Source organism: Lithobates pipiens, unplaced genomic scaffold (assembly GCF_037356315.1).
Source record: "Lithobates pipiens isolate NorthernLeopardFrog02 unplaced genomic scaffold, aLitPip1_a1.2 Scaffold_3, whole genome shotgun sequence".
Taxonomy (NCBI): Eukaryota; Metazoa; Chordata; class Amphibia; order Anura; family Ranidae; genus Lithobates; species Lithobates pipiens.
In genome coordinates this window covers 112,631,439-112,650,605 of record NW_027507790.1, presented here as the reverse complement: position 1 = coordinate 112,650,605, position 19,167 = coordinate 112,631,439, and the positions used below count along the sequence as shown (strand labels likewise).

Genomic DNA, 19,167 nt, shown 5'->3' with positions numbered 1-19,167 from the left:
CTGACGGCTCAAAGAACCGAGCTGGAAAGTATGGGTGCGTTTACACGAGTACCGATACGCAAATGTATACGCAAATACTCTGTATCGGCACTGATACTAGTATCAGTGCAACCCTATCGGGAGCCATGCTGCTGTCAGATATAGTGTAGTGCGGTCACAGAACAAGGTCAAAACTGCAGTTTTATTGCATCAAGTTATGCAGGCAGAATGTCGCTTCAGAAGTTGATTAAAATGCATATCAGAAGTACAGAAAAGCCTAGTACACACTAGAAGAGTTTTGCCCTTCAACTAGAGTTGCACAATTCTGGCTAAAATGAGAATAACAATTTTTTTGCTTGGAAATGGAAAATGGATCAGAATTCTTGTGGTGTAACATCATCTTTCACATTAAAACTAAAAAGAACTTTACGTTTTTTTTTTGGTTTTTTTTTCCATTCATTGAAGTGTATTTTTCCCCCAAAAATTGCATTTGAAAGACCGCTGGGAAAATGCAGTGCGACATTGCAGAAATTGACATTTTATTCCCTAGGGTCTCTGCTAAAATATATATAATGTTTGGGGGTTCCAAGTATTCTAGCAAAAAATATTGATTTTAAGTGTCAGAAAAAGATTTAGACTTTAAGTGGTTAAACTGCCTTCATTTACGATCCTGCGTTAGTGCAGCGTGTTCTGATACAACAGCCCCCGCCAGGAAACTCCGCTCAGTGGTCTCAGCCATTGGTTGGCTACTGGTTTTCCAGCATGCATGTCTGACACAAGCCGGCTAAATAGTAGTTTTTTTGTCAGACCGCCTGCCATACCCATGGACCTATTGTTGGCCAGTTTCTATTGAACCGGCGGCTGTCGCCCAACATTTGGCTTGTGTGTGCAGGGCTTTAAAGTTTTAAATTTTACAGTGGTGACATTTGTCACCTTCACATGAGGTTTCTTTGTACAGTATGTGTATATGTTGAACACAATTTGATACTTGTATGCCTGAGCTCAAAGCATTATCCTAAAGCCCAGTAGTACATCTGTGTTGAATATATTGCATTGTTCAGTGGTGCAGTGCATTTTCGCATATGTGGGTTGCACAGATCTGTAGAGATGTAGACCTGTGGAATGTGAGGCTTTGATAAGTGGCAGATGTATATGCTTTGTTATACCGGATCTCTATTTTAAAACGTATTCCTTTTTTTTTTTTTCCCCTTCACAACAGCCCACGCCAGTTGGCTCAATTCATGCAGATCCAGCTCTTTCATCAAACAGAGAAGCACATCAACACAGAGATAAGATGCAGCAAGCCAAAAATCAGGTGCGACCTTGTCAGCTATAATACTCACAATAGTCATTTTTTTTATTTTTTGCAATTAATATCAACAAACGTGCTTACTAATGAATTTTTTGTAAATTAAAAATAATACAAATAATATACTATTCTGTAGAGGTAACACAAGGTGTTCCTAATATGTAGTATTTTTTATATATTTATATATGTATTTTTTATATATTTTATTTATATATATATATATATATATATATATATATATATATATATATATATATATATCTTTTTAGTTCTAACTGCCAGTGCTTAGTTATGTAATAAACGTATTTACCATCTAATTTTTATGCGCAGTAAGACAGCAACTTGTCAGCATCTGGATTAAGGGTCCGTTCTATAGAAGGCAGTCAACATATGTTTATATTTCCACTTTTAGCATAGAAGCCTAAACTCTAGTGAAACTACCAAGCTAGGCCACAAATAATGGGTTTCACGTCTGACAAGCCAGGAACCCCTACAGCTGATATACATATGCCGGAGTGAAGGAAACTTGAGTAGAAATACAGCAGTTGCTCGTAGCAAATTACTGCTTTTGTTTCTTCATTTTAAAAAAGAACTGCTGTGACCATCTGCTTCCTGTTTTTGATTTGGCAGTAAATATGATAGAAGACAATTCTTCTGTTGCTATTCAGCTATGAAAAGGCTGCTGCAAGTCCAGGGATGGTGCCTACCTAAGCATTCCGTGGCTGCTGCTTGTCACTTTCACAGTTTGGCTATATTTTCTCACTAAACCTATTGCTAGTAAACCATTTCATTTAATTTCACTGCTTTCGTTTGTTGCCCGATGACCCTGCAAAAGTGACAATATACTGATCCATTTGTTAGCATGGACTGATTAGCCATTCAGTGCTTAAGCAGCCCCGGAAGGCTTTACCCCCTAAATGACCAGGCCATTTTTTTTTTGTGATACGGCACTGCGTCACTTTCACTGACAATTGTGCGGGCGTGCGAGGCTGTACCCAAATTAAATTGATGTCCTTTTTTTCCCATAAATAGGGCTTTAGGTGTTATTTGATCACCTCTGCGGTTTTTATTTTTTGTAGGTAATGTCGGCCATCAGCGATTTTTATCGGGACTGTGGCGAACATATCTGACCCTAAGTGACTTTTTTTTGGGACCAGGGACATCAATACAGTGATCAGTGCTAAAAAAAAAAAAAAAAAAAAGCACTGATCACTGTATAAATGACACTGGCAGGGAAGGGGTTAACAAGGGCAAACAAAGGGTTAAATGTGTTCCAAGTTTGTGCTTTCTTACTGTGGGGGGGAAGTACTGATAGGAAGAGTACAGTGATCGCTGAGTGCTAGGAACAGAAGATCTCCATGTTCTCCTCTTTCAGAACAGGGATCTGCCTTGTTTACATAGGCAGATCCCCATCCTGCCTCTCTGTGAAGCAATCCCATTGCCCCCCCCCTTTCCGTGTAGCCCAAACGCCCACAGTATCTATTGCATAAAACAATGTATATATGCGGTGGGTGGTCTTGAAGTAGTTAAATTGTGAGTCCTGCTAGCCGTAGAAAAGGAAAACTCTACCCAAAATGTATTCAGTTTTGGTTTGTTTTGCCATTTAGCATCTTCTGTCTCTTAAGGACTCAAGTGTTGTTACTTCCTCACAGTCTCCACTCTTTTCCCTAAGGCCATAAAATTAAATTCCAGTCAAATGGCAATATCCACAGATGAAATGCATATGCGAATGCGAATTGTTTTACTTGTCAAAGCACTTGTAATTCTTGGCCAGTCTTGTGATCTAGGCATCCCTGCCAGACAGAACAGCTGGGTCCTCGACCTGTATACAGACAACAATGCCGTTTTGTAAAGTATTCTCCAGGACCCACCCATCCTTTGACTGGACAGCAAAGTAGCATAAAGCATGTTAACTGGTTCCTGACCAGCTCACACAGATATACTGTGGCAGAATGGCTCTCCTGAGCGAAATCCTGTGTATATATACGGCTTTTCCCAGGAGAGCCATCAAAGGGCATGCGCGCCTGTGTGCCCGGGAGCCAGGCCGCGCGCGCCTGTGTGCCCGGGAGCCAGGCCGCGCGCGCCTGTGTGCCCGGGAGCCAGGCCGCGCGCGCCTGTGTGCCCGGGAGCCAGGCCGCGCGCGCCTGTGTGCCCGGGAGCCAGGCCGCGCGCGCCTGTGTGCCCGGGAGCCAGGCCACGCGATTGCACGCAAGAGAGTCAGCACAAGGATTTGTGTGTGTAAACACACAAATCCCTGTGCTGTCAGAGACAGAACGTATGTTCCTGTAAAGTAGGAACTGCGATCTGTCATCTTTCCTAGTTAGTCCCATCCCTACACAGAACACAGGTAACCCCTTGATCGCCCCCTAGTGTTAGCCCCTTCCCTGCCAGTGACATTTATACAATAATCGGTGCATATTTATAGCACTGATCGCTATTTAAATGTCTGTGGTCCCAAAAATATGTCAAAAGTGTCCGATCTGTCTGCTGCACTGTCCCAATATCGCTAAAAAATCGCAGATCACTGCCAATATTAGTAAAAAATTATAAAACCGCCATAAATCTTTCCCATAGTTTATAGACACTATAACTTTTTGCACAAACCAATCAATATATGCTTATTGCGATTTTTTTATTTCTTTTTATTTTTTTACCAAAAATATGTTGAATAATACATATTGGCCTAAACTGTTGAATAAATATTTTTATTTTTTTAAAGGGGGGGGGGGGATATTTATAGCAAAAAGTAAAAAATATTTTTTTTTTTCTTCAAAATTGTCACTAATTTTTTTGTTCATTGCGCAAAAAATAAAAACCGCAGAATTGATCAGATACCACTAAAAAAAACTCTATTTGTGGGGGGAAAAAAAGGACGCAAATCTTGTGGGGTACAGCATTGCATGACCACGCAATGTCAAAGTGAAGCAGTGCCAAATTGTAAAAAGTGATCTGGTCAGGAAGGGGGTAAAATCTTCCAAGGCTGAAGTGGTTAATGTGAAAAGCACAGGCATGAGTTCCTGATTAGATGAACAAAGCAATAGAGCCTTGCCAGGTTCAAACTGTTGCCCTGTCCATTCTAATAAAATATTAAAGCACTTCCGCTAACATGATATATATTGATTATTCTGTATTTTTGCATTTCTGCCTGGAGTTCAAGGGTAACTGAGGTCACATGCTCATTGCTCGATTCAACGGCCATTTTACATTATGGAAAATCTATCAAGGGACTATGATGCCATCATTTATCTTAATTGGCATGGTCAATGGAAATGACCTGCTTCTAGAGTCTGAGTCATTAGTAGTCAAAACATGATTTGGCTTGACTACTACACTAAATGGTGTTTTTGGGTGAATGGGGCTTTAAGAGCAGGTATTCTATAACTCATGGTAGCCTGACAATATTAATGTGTAAGATTAATGAAAGTTTCTGCTACCATGTAGTGTGCTGCTTCACATCAGGGCTATTTACACCATTGTTTAACATATCTGTTATGTATTATTACATAATGCTTGAAAGCACAAGTGTACAGTAACTCATGAATCCAGTGCAGTGCGTGTGAATTACATTGGCTGCAATGAGCTATACTGCAAGTGTGTCCTTTTTGTACCTTTTTACCATCAAACTGAGCCCTGTGTGTAGATGGCAGTGGGTTAAAACCCACCAACATGCAACTTAACCACGGTACAACACACTTTTTGCACAAAATTCTTAAAAAATAGCAAAATTGCTTTTTGAGTCTGTCAGTGTAATAAATATTTCTGCTTGTTATCTGGTGACTTGACTTGAGGTCCATTTAGTCACACATGGCACAATGCGTATGGTAATCTTTTATTAGAAGCACTCTGGGTTTGCTATATATGGCTTTTACAGATGAAGGCCTACATTTCATAATACTAGTTTTGTTATTTGTAAAAAGCAGTGCAAAAGTTCATTTTAAATTGTCTCATTTATTTTTTTTATCCTTTTGCATATTACACGACCAGATTAAAGCACACACAGGTCACAATGATTTTGGTACACACCAAATAGATCTAAGGCAGAAGAATGAATGGCTTCAGTTGAAAATGAATGGACATTAGAGCCATATGGGAACGCCTATATCATGGGCCTCGTGAATGAAAATTCCTCTGTGGTGCTGAGCTGCACAGGTTATTAAAATATTTGAAATGACCATTTTTCATGACCATTTTACCTCATATTAGTTCAACAACCTGTGCTTATATCACAAGGTGTAATGAATGAAAGGCACTGATCAGCTGCCTCAGACAATGACTGAGGTTCCTCTGAGCCATATTTATTTTATAATAAATATTAAGAGGATCACTTGTTTTGTACCAGAATGTGAAATGTCACAGGCTATCCACAAAATGACTTTTAATTGTATCACACTGGATATTGCAGAACCTAAACCATCCATAGTGCAGAGGCTGAATGCTTCACACATCATAATGCAGTACCAGCCTGAAACCGCACAAGCCATTCTCCACACTAGAGCCTTAATGGACCTTACAGAGTAAGGTAGTAGCAGCTTGAGAGGCAACATAAACTGCTCACAGTGATTGAGACTGAATGAATCATTTGGGATAAGGCAGTACTAGTACAACACCACAGTGCTAGGAACGGGATAGGTCACACGAGATAGGGCCATACTTGGCTGTGAGACACCACAGACCATCCACAGTGCTAGGGACTGGATAGGTCACACGAGATAGGGCCGTACTAGGCTGTGAGACACCACAGACCATCCACATTGCTAGGGACTGGATATGTCACACAAGATAGGGCCATACTTGGCTGTGAGACACCACAGACCATCCACAGTGCTAGGGACTGGATAGGTCACACAAGATAGGGCCGTACTAGGCTGGGAGACACCACAGACCATCCACAGTGCTAGGGACTGGATAGGTCACACAAGATGTGCGATGACCGTTCTAGGAACTAAAGATTTTACATAAGTCAGTACCAGACTGTGAGACAACACAAACCATCCACAGTGCTAGAAACAAAATATATCAAACAAGATAGGGTAGTACTAAATTGTAAAATACCTCAGGCCATGCAGTACTAAAGGCTGACTATATCACAAGATAAGGTAGTACTTAACTCTCTGAGATACTAATGACCATCCACGGTGCTGGAAGCTCAATGGATCTCCTGGGATAAGTGACTACGTGTAAATGTTTGAAGAAAGTTGTAAACCCTTGCGTATACCCAGTGAAGTGACTGGCATTAGATGATACACAGAGATGCCAGAATTCCCCTATATAAGTTGTACCTGTTTATCTGCAGTCCTCTCTGCTCTACATCCATTCAAAGTCCAGAATTTATAAAGCTTGTCTGATATGTCAGAAAAAATGAGGCGGAGAGATATTACAACGCCCTCACACAGGAACAGAGCTGAGGCTTGCAATCAAAGGCCATGTGCTAGAGATCCTCCATGTCGCCTTTTTTCTCTTGGTGGCCAGAAAACTTGTCAGAAGTGAATCATGTTGATGGCAGAGAAACGATGCAGTTGACAGAAATGCCCCTAAGTGCTATTAATTGAGACAAGTACATACCATAGGGGGATATGCTTTGTTCATATTTCATGTCTGAGGTTTTCAACCACTTTACTTTATCCCCCGCCCTTTACATATTTTACATTCCTCTCATGGTTATAGATCCTGAAAACGTAAAAACCCTTTCCAAAACCTTTTTTTGAAATGTATGAACATACAATTAATAGACAATGGTGTATTTATTTGTCTTTTTTTCCTGGGGTTTCCAAATATAATCACGTGTATGTATAAATATATGCTAATATTGCACATTCTGATGTGTATATGCTGCCATATATTTATATAGTTTGTCATGCACACATACATACATAAATTCTTTACATATTATTTATGCGTGTATTTGTCTAATACAGTAGTTCTAGTCGTCACAATGCTTTCTGTAGATTGCTGCATCTTAGTCCTGCACTTGTGGCACTACCAAAGAAGTAATATCAGCTTAACATCACTGGATTCTACTAAAATTTTGCTTTTGTTTTTTTGCTTTATTAGAACCTAGTTTGCATGCAATTCTTGCTTTACATTGTAGTGTGCGCTGTAGTTGTAACTTCACATACTGTGGTATAATTTGCTTGCTGTCTTTATTTAATTTCACATGTTGTGATGACGCATGAGGTGTTTAATATGTTTTGGGTTTTTCTCCTTCCTCTTCCATGCATGTTTTATGCATTATATAATGGGCAGTCGGCAGACCACAGGGCAGCTTGGGACTCCCAGCAGGCCAACCCCCACCACCTAAGAGCTCACCTAGCAGCAGACAGACATGGTGGCTCGGTACAGGTATTTTCTGCTTCTTTGCATGACTGACTACTTGCGCGTCCCATAACCTCAGCGTGCCCTATCAGGTTTCCATAGCATGCTTTTTGTTTCAAGCTGATTTGATGCTTTTCAGTGTGTTCTCAACTGCATTACTATTCATATTGTGGTATTAGAATCTAGACCAGTGATGGTGAACCTTGGCACCCCAGATGCTTTGGAACTACATTTCCCATGATACTCATGCATTCTGCAGTGTACTGGAGCATCATGGGAAATGTAGATCTAAAACATCTGAGGTGCCAAGGTTCGCCATCACTGATCTAAGCATCTGAAAATTGAAAACTGCTCAAATTATGTATTTTTATTTTGTTTGCATTTTGCATTATATTATGCTATAAAAGGGTAATTTTAAGAAAACTATGCGTTGGTGATCAAAGCTCCTTTTATTACTAATAAAGCTTTTCACATTGCTTTAAAGTGGAGCGCCACTCAAAAGGGGAAGTTTTACTTTAAGGACTCATTACCCGCTCCTCTTGAACAATTGACACTTCTAAGGGAGCGGGGAGGGACATAGATACCCAATTTTGACAGGTACCCACTTCTGTTCCGAGCGCCACAGCGGTTAAAAAGGGAAGTTGTCCTCCCCTCCCACTGACAGGTACCAAAAGACTGCCTCCACTGTTCACGATGTGCAGTGCGCCTCACGCATGCGTAGTGGGCACCTGGCTTTGAAGCCGCAAGCTGTAACAGCCAGGTGCCGATAGTAAAGATCCCAGCGCCGGGGACAGCAGGCGAGACCAAGACTAGGGTGAGTACACCACTGCATTGTGAGTGGCTGTTTAAGAGTCAGCAGCTACAGTTTTTGTAGCTGCTGACTTTTATTTTTGCCACGGGTGGCTGGAGCTCTGCTTTAAGAACTGGCTTACGGCTAACCTCTTATAGGCAACAATACATTGTTACACTTAAAGCCCAGGTCACACGGACCTTTTTTTTTTTTTTTTTTAACTCAGCGGGCTGAACAGAAAAAACATTGGAGCTCACTGTACTAACCATGCAATGTTAGTACAGCAATCTCCCTGCTAAGCTGTTGTGTTTTGACAGGGGGATCCCACCAGAACACACTGGTCTGTGCTCACAGCCATTGGTTGCAAGCACTGATCAGATGCTGATCAACTGCTGTTTTTCCAGCATTCCCGTTCGACAGAAGCCAGACAGGCTGCTGTACACAGGGGCCGAGTGTTTTCTGTTGAACCGCCTGATATTTGGCCTGTGTATACCTGGCTTTGGAGGGAGAAAGGGGGGGCTGCTGCATCAAGACACACCAGACTATAAAGGAAAGTGGGTGGCACAGAAGTCGAGCAATAGAATCTGATTAGGAATGGGCTCAGAATACATGTTCATTCTCTGCTTCTCTTTGCAAACATGTACTGCTTTCCTTTTGTAGAAAAGGTTTCCCCCAAGGTTTCCTATACTTTCACTAGTTGCATATTACTTAAAATCCCTAAATTAAATCTTGTGATCAGCTAATCTAACCTCACTGTAAAGTATGACAAACAAATTAACACTACAGAACATTACAGAAGATGAGCAATGAGAACCCTGCCCTCTTCTGCTTACACTCTAATAGTTTGCAGCTCCTTTGCATCATTTAATGCTGGAATTGCATAGGTGCCATTTTAAAGATAAAATGGAATGAAATACACTGAAAAAAAAAGTTTGCTTGGCAAAAATGTATTGCTTTTCTTCATATTGTTTTTAATCTAACCTTCATGGCCAATATATGCATATATGTATTTACACAATTGTGTCTAGGTTTACATCTCTGCAGGAGTGCATGTACATGACATGTATTCCTGCACTGCTTTTAAGCAAACATGCACTGCTTTTAACGGGGTTGGTAACTCTCAATGGCACGTTTATGCTCTGAAAAATATGCTGTGGTTTCCCGCATGTGGAAACGCATGGTGTCGAAGCACCAGGCGTTTTCTGTGCAGCTGCATTTAAAAAAAAAAAAAGAAGGTTCTTCTACCTTGTTCCTGCAGAAAATGCAGGTACAGCATCCTATTCAAATGAATGGGGTTACTGTGCCTTTGCAAATGCGTCACGGAGAACCACAAAGATGTGAACTTAAGCTTAAAGGATGGTGCTTTCTGTGATCCAGAAAGCACACCACGTCATTGAACAAGCAGTAGCCAGCTAATTTGGCAGAAGGGAGATGTGCGTTGCCTTTGTCAGTGGCTTATGGCCAGTTGTGAGTTGCTAGCATCATGTGCCAGTGGTATAAAGCCTCTTTTTAAAACGCAGTGTAAAATTCCATAAAGACATGATGTACTTCCTTGGTTTTTCGGATCTGTCCAGACCTAGTGTATTATGCAGACTAAATTCAAAGGAGAACTAAAGCCATCAGAGCATTGTCAAATAGTTTTGTTTATTCAGTGTGGAAGGAGTTAAAGAGACTTTTTCAACACTTGATTATGTACAAAAAAAAAAATGATGTAGACTGTAAACAGTGATGCGCAGTAGCAAAATTAAGTTTTCAGATCTGTCTGCGTGGAAAGGCTGCTGCTTTTTTTTTTTTTTGCAACTGTAGTGAACTTTGATCCTTTTCTCATTGTAAAGTTGGCTTGTTTTAAAATTGCAGGCTTTAAACTGATCCTCCAGATCCTTACTTTACTACCTACTGAGTCATTGACTTTTAACAAGCATGTAGGTAGCGGAGTCTGAAAATTTCCAACTGTTCTGGAAATTTTATAGATAGGCAATAACTATCCTCATATTGATTATTGGTTTCAAATTAATAACTACTGCAGTAGGGAACCAAAAAGATACTCTGCATCTTTACAAATAACTGTTCAGTTTGATGCAATTGAAGTTTTCAATACACATGATTACATAGTTTTAATATTACAGTTGTACTTGTATGGAAAAAAGGGGGTGTAACATAGAAAGGTTAATTCTAATCATGACTTGAAAGAATGCAAACATGTAATGAAAACATTATTAGTGCCGTGGGAAATGCGTAGGCAAACATACAAAATACATGGCAATTTATATACAGATTTTTCAATTTTCCCTAGCACCAACCTATACTTCCCATCTTAGAAAGTCATTAGTTAGTGAGGTATATATCAAGCTGATGGCCATGGTGCCCTAACATGTAAATATAACCTGTCATTAGAGAAACATGGAAATTACCATAGCTAAACTTTCCCTCAGACGATACTAGTTGCTTGGCTGTCATTATAACTCCAGTTTCAAAATGGACGTCGCAAATCAGAAACCTGATAGCAGAAAATCTGATAGTTGTTTATGGGGCTTTACTCTTCTGATGCCAGCAGCAAATTTGGCATTTTCTTTTACCTTCACTTTCAATGATAATATTAAAAACATGACAAATTAAGAGCGTGAATCTCCCTAATGGGGGCACAAACCGCAATAAAAACGGACCATATAATCCATCTCAACTCTGCCCAAACCAATTTTTTTTGCCTTTAATCACACTTTAATCACCTCATAGGCTTTATAATTAAAATGCACATTCAGCATATGATTCAGAGAAAGCATGACTGTAAAGTAAGATGATGATTGGAAATATGGTCGGTAATCTGTGAAACCCAAGCTTGTTCCTGTAAGGGTGAGCAACGCAGACCATACATAGATTACAAGCTGTCAGAAACGCCACCTGGATACCAGTTTTATTTGTACAGGGAGAAAGTTTCAAATTTAATTTTCCTCTATATAAAGCGGTTTCCATCTGGAAGGTGTTAGCTTTGTACCCCTTATAAAAAACATTATTTAAAATATATGTGAACCCTCACCATGTAAAACATTCAATTTAAAATAAAAATGAAAGACAAAACATTTGTGTATACATATAGAAAAACCAAATACTTGTTTTCCCTTTTTTTTTTTTTGTATAATAAGCGATCACATACCCTCTGTTCTCAGCTGCATAAAGAGCTCAGAGCTGAGGGTGGAGAATCAGCAGTGCACTGACCTCACCAGATGATCCCCGGCAATCTCTGACCTTTGGCGGCCAGGCGTGTTGTTATGAGGTCATGTCTGGCCTCGGCAGATGTAAACACTGCCGTTGCCTTGGCTTGGAGGCCGAAATTGAATTTTTTTTATTTTTATATTTCAGGCTTTTCAGCCTAGAGGGGAAATCTGGGGACTTATAGACCCCAGATCTCGCTGTGAAGAGAACCTGTCATGCACTATTCTTATTACAAGGGATGTTTACATTCATTGTAATAGGAATAAAAATATTATGAGGCGGTGAAGGTGAAGCAAACGCATACATACGTTGCACCCACATATGTAAACGGCTTTCAAACCACAAGTGAGGAATCTCTGCGAATGTTAGAGCGAGAACAATAGTTCTCACCCAAGACCTCTTCTGTAACTAAACAGGTAACCTGTAAAAAATGTTAAAGCGTCGCCTATGGAGATTTTTAAGTATCGATGTTTGGCTCCATTCCACAAGTGTGCGCAATTTTAAAGCGTGACATGTTTGGGTGTCTATTTACTCTGCATAACCTCTTTCACGTTCTACAAAAAAAAGGAGAGGTGGTGTGCCAGAATAGGCCCAGTATGGAAGTGGATAAGAGGAATACATGTTTTGCTGAAGCTTGCCTCATCCTAAAGATGCTAGTTGTCTGGGTGCCTGACTTGTCATGAACTTGAGAGAAAAAGGCAGCAGGTGAAGGACTTTTTTTTATTATTTTTTATTTTGTCCGGGTTAATTTACCGTTACAATTGACAAACAACCCTTCCAAAGTGACATATAGCCCTGCATAATCAGATCTGCATAGTTTACATACTTATTTCTGATCAGTGTTTTAAAGCAGGGGTCATCAACCCCCGGGCCGCGGCCCACTGCCGGGCCGTGGCCTGCTTGCAGCCGGGCCGCGAAGGCTGCACTCTGATGAGCGGCGGCGGAGCAGGCAGAGAGATGACATCATCTCTCACCGCCCGCCCGCATTACCGCTGTTCCGCGCTCAGAGCGGGGCCGCTATATGGAGGCGAGCGAGCAGTGAGATGAGATCATCTCCGCCCGCCCGCATCGCCGCTCTTCCGCACTCACAGCGGGGATGCTATAACGCTGGAGTTGAGGCGGGGGAACAGAGAGATGAGCTCATCTCTCACTGCCCGCCCGCTTTACTGATACACTATTGAAGCTGAGGCAGGTGAGAACATTGCTCACTACTGGCGCCCCACTGCTGTTCTTCCTTACTATCCATTAGTGCAGGCTTGCCTCTGAACTAATGTGCACACCTGTGCTGCCACCACTGCAGTGACAACAGTCATGTGGTGGCAGGTGACAATCCACATTTGGTGGCAGGTGTCATGGCAAATGACAAGCTGCATCTGATGGCAGGCGATGCCGCAAATGACAAGCTGCATCTGATGGCAGGGGACGTGGCAAGTGACAATCCAAATCTGGTGGCAGGTGACGTGGCAAGGGACAAAATGCATCTGGTGGCAGATGACATGGCAAGTGACAAGCTGCATAAAAGGCAGGCGACATGGCAAGTGACAATCCGCATTTGGTGGTAGGTGACGTGGCAAGGGACAAATTGCATCTGGTGACAAGTGACGTGACAAGGGACAAGCTGCATCTGGTGGCAGGTGACATGGCAAGGGACAAAAAAGCATCTGGTGCCAGGCGACGTGGCAAGGGACAAAATGCTTCTGGTGACAAGCTGCATCTGAAGGCAGGCGACGTGGAAAGTGACAATCTGCATCTGGTGACAGGCGACGTGGCAAGTGACACTCTGGCACATTCTGCGTTATGGTGAGTTGAACTATTTCATTATATATTACAATGTAATAATAGAAATAATGCGCTTCAATCATCCTGACATCATATCAATGATGGTCCCGGGATGATTGAAGTGCCAACGCCAGCCATCGCCCGATAAATTGCCCGCGAAAAGCTGCATACGCCCCCCTGGGCCTTGGCACAATTTTCTTCAACTACGCCGGTCCCCGGTGCCAAAAAGGTTGGGGACCACTGTTTTAAAGTATTTGATTCAGAGGATCAGCATGATGGGTAACTAGCATTTTTAGAAGGATATTTGTAGCTGCGAAGATTTTTCTCTTCTTTCATTCCACCTTTAATGGGGAATGAAACCCATCAATTTAACGGTTTCCCAAAACTGTTAGACTGGCCATGCACTTTGTTTTTTGGTGGGGTTTTTTTCAGTGGGGTGAGCAAAAAAAGCAAACTGATTCTCCATCCACAAAAATAAGGTGGATGGATGACCTGTTGCTGTTAGAATACACTGATCAACAGTGTATGGCCAGCTGTATATTTAAGGCAAGCTGTGAATAACGGACGGTTGCTTGTGATCTCAGCTGAACTGTCAAGCCCTCTAATGGCTGGTGGTCATAACTGATCACACATGTAGCACCATGGCAACTGCAGATCAGAGGCCACGGTGGCAAATTCTTGGCTGTGAAAGGTTTAGCTCCACTCATAACTATAAACTTTAATGCTGCCAGTGTTTATAATAATCATGTTTTATTTACATGGTTGAAATCGATGTAAAAGAAAAGCATAAAACTTTTGATGAATACAGCATATGGGGGGGGGGGGGGGGACGGACTTTGATCATTAAAACAACTTATTTGCTCCTGGCTCTTTTCCCCTCCTCCTTCCAGAATCGGTGTTTTTGCTTGCATGGGAATCCCCAGTGGCTGCACAGATGTACCCTGGATGTCTGGCAGGTTTTGGATGGCTATCCAAAGATGACAGCATGGGAAAATGGGGGTGGGACCACAATAGCAGGCTAAAATTCCTGTTTAAACTGCTTCCTAAACTTTGAATGGGGCATGTGTAAGTTCCAGTCCTCTAAATCGCTTTATTTCCATGGCACCCTCTTCTTCCCACTCGCCTCCCTGTTGGTCAGTAGGGCCACCCATCACAATTAATGGTGAAGTGTCGGTGACTTTTTGAGATCAGGTCAGAATTTGCAGTAATGGCATATCCAGTGTTTTGAGGCTCCCAGTGCACTTTGGAAATAAATGGCAGCAGGATACTGGAGCCTGTTAATGCTAGCCATGGGATACTTTGGCAACTTTAAAGTGTACTCTCACCAATAATACTCTGTACATTCCTTGCGAGTCATATCGCCACTGGGAGACGTGATTTTATTTTTTATTTTTTGTTCATGGATTCTTTAGTGTCTATATTGATTAAAGATTGGGTGCTCCATAAACTCCCTGTGCCTGCTTGGGTTTCCTCCGAGTACTCTGGTCTCCCATGCTCCAAGGTAGGTTAACTGGCTTCTGTATAAATTGGCCCTAGTGTTTGTATGAATGCGAGTTGGGGACCTTAGATTGTAAACTCCTTGACCTATGTGAATGTATAATACATACGGTATGTAAAGCGCTGTATAAATTGACGGCACTATAAAAGTACCTGAAATTAAATGTTTAGTTGAATTTATTTTCCGTCAAATAATTTAGGAAAGCTTATTAGGTGTAATTTTTCTGTCTAGTCTAATGTAAGCATTTCATCTATTTTTACTGACACTTTGTTTATATAAGCTAGCTTTTCAAACCTAACCATGTCAATTTATCTGTGGTGAGCACAGAAGTCTGCCACATTGTTGATGTGTAATATCCTTTAGGATAGTGCCCATTTTTTAATTTTCTTGTTTACTTCAATCACAATTTATTTGGATTGTATTTAGTGATTTTTTTAAGACCTACTTAAAGACTTTTTATCTATTAGATATCACTGCAAAATATTTTACTTTACTTTCATGAAAAAATTCTAGCCCAATGCAGTTTTTTAAACATTTTTCAGTGCTAGTTTTAATTGCTTGTGTGCCCATGTTCCATAGTGAACATCTTTTTGTTGGCAGCACACTTTTCTGCAGGATTTTTAACTACTTTTAAGGACCAATAAGCTGCAATTTGTTGTATAATACCCAATTTAAATTCACTTTGTGAACCAAATGCCTGTACAAACCCAGATATTGCCTAGTAATTGCAGTGACATTGTCATACACCGTTTTGGAAGGGACTCAGCAGGCCCACTTAATACAGGCTGCCTTAGGAAAATTATAGGAGTTGGCAGATAAAAGATCAGTAACCCCTGGACAAGAAGAATCAAAAGCAGTGACTGGTTTTAATACAGGAAGCACTAGCAGAGAGGCAACATTTTACACAATGGATTACAGCACAAATGTGTAAAAAAACGTATAAAGCACACTGACACTTTTCAGTTGGGTGCTGAGATCTTTCCTTAGATCTGAGCCCCTAACTACTGCGTTTGACTACTCCACCTCTGAGCTGTGTGCAGGCAGCTTATAGAAGTGAATGCAAATGCATTGGCTGCGCAGTCGTATATCAAAATCTAAAATGTGGGCAGGATCGGGTACACTGATCCAAACGCAAACACTGCATTTGGATTCGTGCCCACCTTTCCACCTGCATATCAGATTTTAATATGATGGTGAAAGTGCAGTTGCTGCTTCTGCATCCACTAATATGGGCTGCATGCACGCAGCTTTGAGGGGAGTATTACATGCAGCAGTGTCTTAGATCGGAAGATGGGTCTGATTGCCAGTCTGAATGATTTGAATGATCCCTTAATAAAGAATATATATATATATATATATATATATATATATATATATATATATATATATATATATATATATATATATACACTACCGTTCAAAAGTTTGGGGTCACATTGAAATGTCCTTATTTTTGAAGGAAAAGCACTGTACTTTTCAATGAAGCTAACTTTAAACTAGTACTAACTTTAAACAAATATACTCTATACATTGCTAATGTGGTAAATGGCTATTCTAACTGCAAATGTCTAGTTTTTGGTGCAATATCTACATAGGTGTATAGAGGCCCATTTCCAGCAACTATCACTCCAGTGTTCTAATGGTACAATGTGTTTGCTCATTGGCTCAGAAGGCTAATTGATGATTAGCAAACCCTTGTGCAATCATGTTCACACATCTAAAAACAGTCTAGCTCCTTCCAGAAGCTACAAAACGGACCTTCCTGTGAGCAGATTGAGTTTCTGGAGCATCACATTTGTGGGGTCAATTAAACGCTCAAAATGGCCAGAAAAAGAGAACTTTCATCTGAAACTCGACAGTCTATTCTTGTTCTTAGAAATGAAGGCTATTCCATGCGAGAAATTGCAAAGAAATTGAAGATTTCCTACAACGGTGTGTACTACTCCCTTCAGAGGACAGCACAAACAGGCTCTAACCAGAGTAGAAAAAGAAGTGGGAGGCCGCGTTGCACAACTAAGCAAGAAGATAAGCACATTAGAGTCTCTAGTTTGAGAAACAGACGCCTCACAGGTCCCCAACTGGCATCTTCATTAAATAGTACCCGCAAAACACCAGTGTCAACATCTACAGTGAAGAGGCGGCTGCGGGATTTTGGGCTTCAGGGCAGAGTGGTAAAGAAAAAGCCATATCTGAGACTGGCCAATAAAAGAAAAAGATTAAGATGGGCAAAAGAACAGAGACATTGGACAGAGGAAGACTGGAAAAAAGTGTTGTGGACGGATGAATCCAAGTTTGAGGTGTTTGGATCACAAAGAAGAACGTTTGTGAGACGCAGAACAAATGAAAAGATGCTGGAAGAATGCCTGACGCCATCTGTTAAGCATGGTGGAGGTAATGTGATGGTCCGGGGTTGCTTTGGTGCTGGTAAGGTGGGAGCTTTGTACAGGGTAAAAGGGGTTCTGAATAAGGAAGGCTATCACTCCATTTTGCAACGCCATGCCATACCCAGTGGACAGCGCTTGATTGGAGCCAATTTCCTCCTACAACAGGACAATGACCCTAAACACACCTCCAAATTGTGCAAGAACTATTTACAGCAGAAGCAGGCAGCTGGTATTCTATCGGTAATGGAGTGGCCAGCACAGTCACCAGATCTGAACCCCATTGAGCTGTTGTGGGAGCAGCTTGACCGTATGGTACGCCAGAAGTGCCCATCCAACCAATCCAACTTGTGGGAGCTGCTTCTAGAAGCGTGGGGTGCAATTTCTCCAGCTTACCTCAATAAATTAACAGCTAGAATGCCAAAGGTGTGCAATGCTGTAATTGCTGCAAAAGGAGGATTCTTTGACGAAAGCAAAGTTTGATGTAAAAACAATGTTATTTCAAATACAAATCATTATTTCTAACCTTGTCAATGTCTTGACTCTATTTTCTATTCATTTCACAACGTATGGTGGTGAATAAGTGTGACTTTTCATGGAAAACACAAAATTGTTTGGGTGACCCCAAACTTTTGAACGGTAGTGTATATATATATATATATATATATATATATATATATATATATTTATTTATGTAAACAATATTTGCCTATCCCATTGTTCAGTTTTAACTGCATGATACAGAGCAGTGAAGTAACTGATTGGTCTGTACCAGAAACTTAACTTTGCTAACCCATGTAAGGCTCGGTTCACACTCCTGCTACTTAGGACCTGACTTTGAGACTTAAAGTGACAGGTCATGTGAAATGCCATGTATCTCTGAGAGCCGTTCCAATTGACACTACAGAAGTTGCTGCAACTTCAAAAAAGGTTCCTGCACTGCTTTGATCCAACTTTGCACAGCTTCAATGTCCGAGAGTGTAAAAGTCATATCAAAGTAATTTCAAAGTCGTAGTATTCGCCATTGCTGTGAGCGTAAAGAGTAGGGGTGCAACGGCTCAAAAAACTATCGGATCGTTCCTCGGATCAGAGTCACGGATCGGATAATTTTTCGGATCAGCAAATAATAATTTAATTTGTAAAAACCTGTGAAAATGCCACCACCATATAGTCCCCACTGTAATATACATCTCCCCCACTGTAATATCCACGTCATCTCCCCCAATGTAATATTGGATGGGTATGGCTGGGTATTGGCAGGGTATTGCAAGGTATTGGCAGAGTATTGCAGAATATTGGCAGGATAAGTATTGGCAGGGTATTGCAGAGTATTGGCAGGGTATGTATTGCAGAGTATTACTGGGATGGCTGTGGCTGCCATCCGATTTCTCCCCTCCACTGTACAGATCAGTACAGAGAGGAGAGAGAGGAACCGGGGTAGTCATGACACAGGTTTGTTTACAGGTGATCGCTCCGTCATTTGACTGAGCGATCACATTGTAAATGCAGACGGGTATACCAACATGGCCGCCGCTCCAGAACTAGGCCGAAGCCGCAGCCTTTCATAAGGCAGAGACCGTGGAGCGGATCGCGGCGTGTGCCAATCCCAGCAGAGTGACCCGTTCGGATCGTGGATCGGTGCCGATCCCTTGCACCCCTAGTAAAGAGCAGGCAAATTTAATTTGGGTCGTTCTTTGGTGTAAAGTTATGTTAGTAGCAAGAAATACAGTTTTATATTATACAGACAAATTTAAAAAAATCATCTCTTTATTTTTTTTAAGATTTTTGGATCCGTTTTCCTTTGATAATAATAAATAGTCAGGAGATATCCATTATCATTTACCACCAAATGAAGCTTCTTCTTGTCTGTTGCACAAGATGGAGTAGGAATAGCTTCCCGTGATCCTTA

The 19,167-nt window shown here is 41.2% G+C and overlaps 1 protein-coding gene across 5 annotated transcripts in view; it reads left to right on the top strand.

The window, feature by feature from the left end:
• CSNK1G3 (casein kinase 1 gamma 3) overlaps nt 1-19,167 on the top strand; it is a 195,332-nt gene that overhangs the window by 159,536 nt on the left and 16,629 nt on the right. For 3 of the 5 annotated variants that reach the window (XM_077462179.1, XM_077462180.1, XM_077462181.1), the window contains 2 exons: nt 1,199-1,294; nt 7,532-7,627. In XM_077462179.1, coding sequence (XP_077318305.1) covers nt 1,199-1,294; nt 7,532-7,627 — 192 coding nt within the window. The remainder of the gene's footprint in view (nt 1-1,198; nt 1,295-7,531; nt 7,628-19,167) is intronic. The other 2 variants (XM_077462182.1, XM_077462183.1) reach the window with 1 other exon arrangement.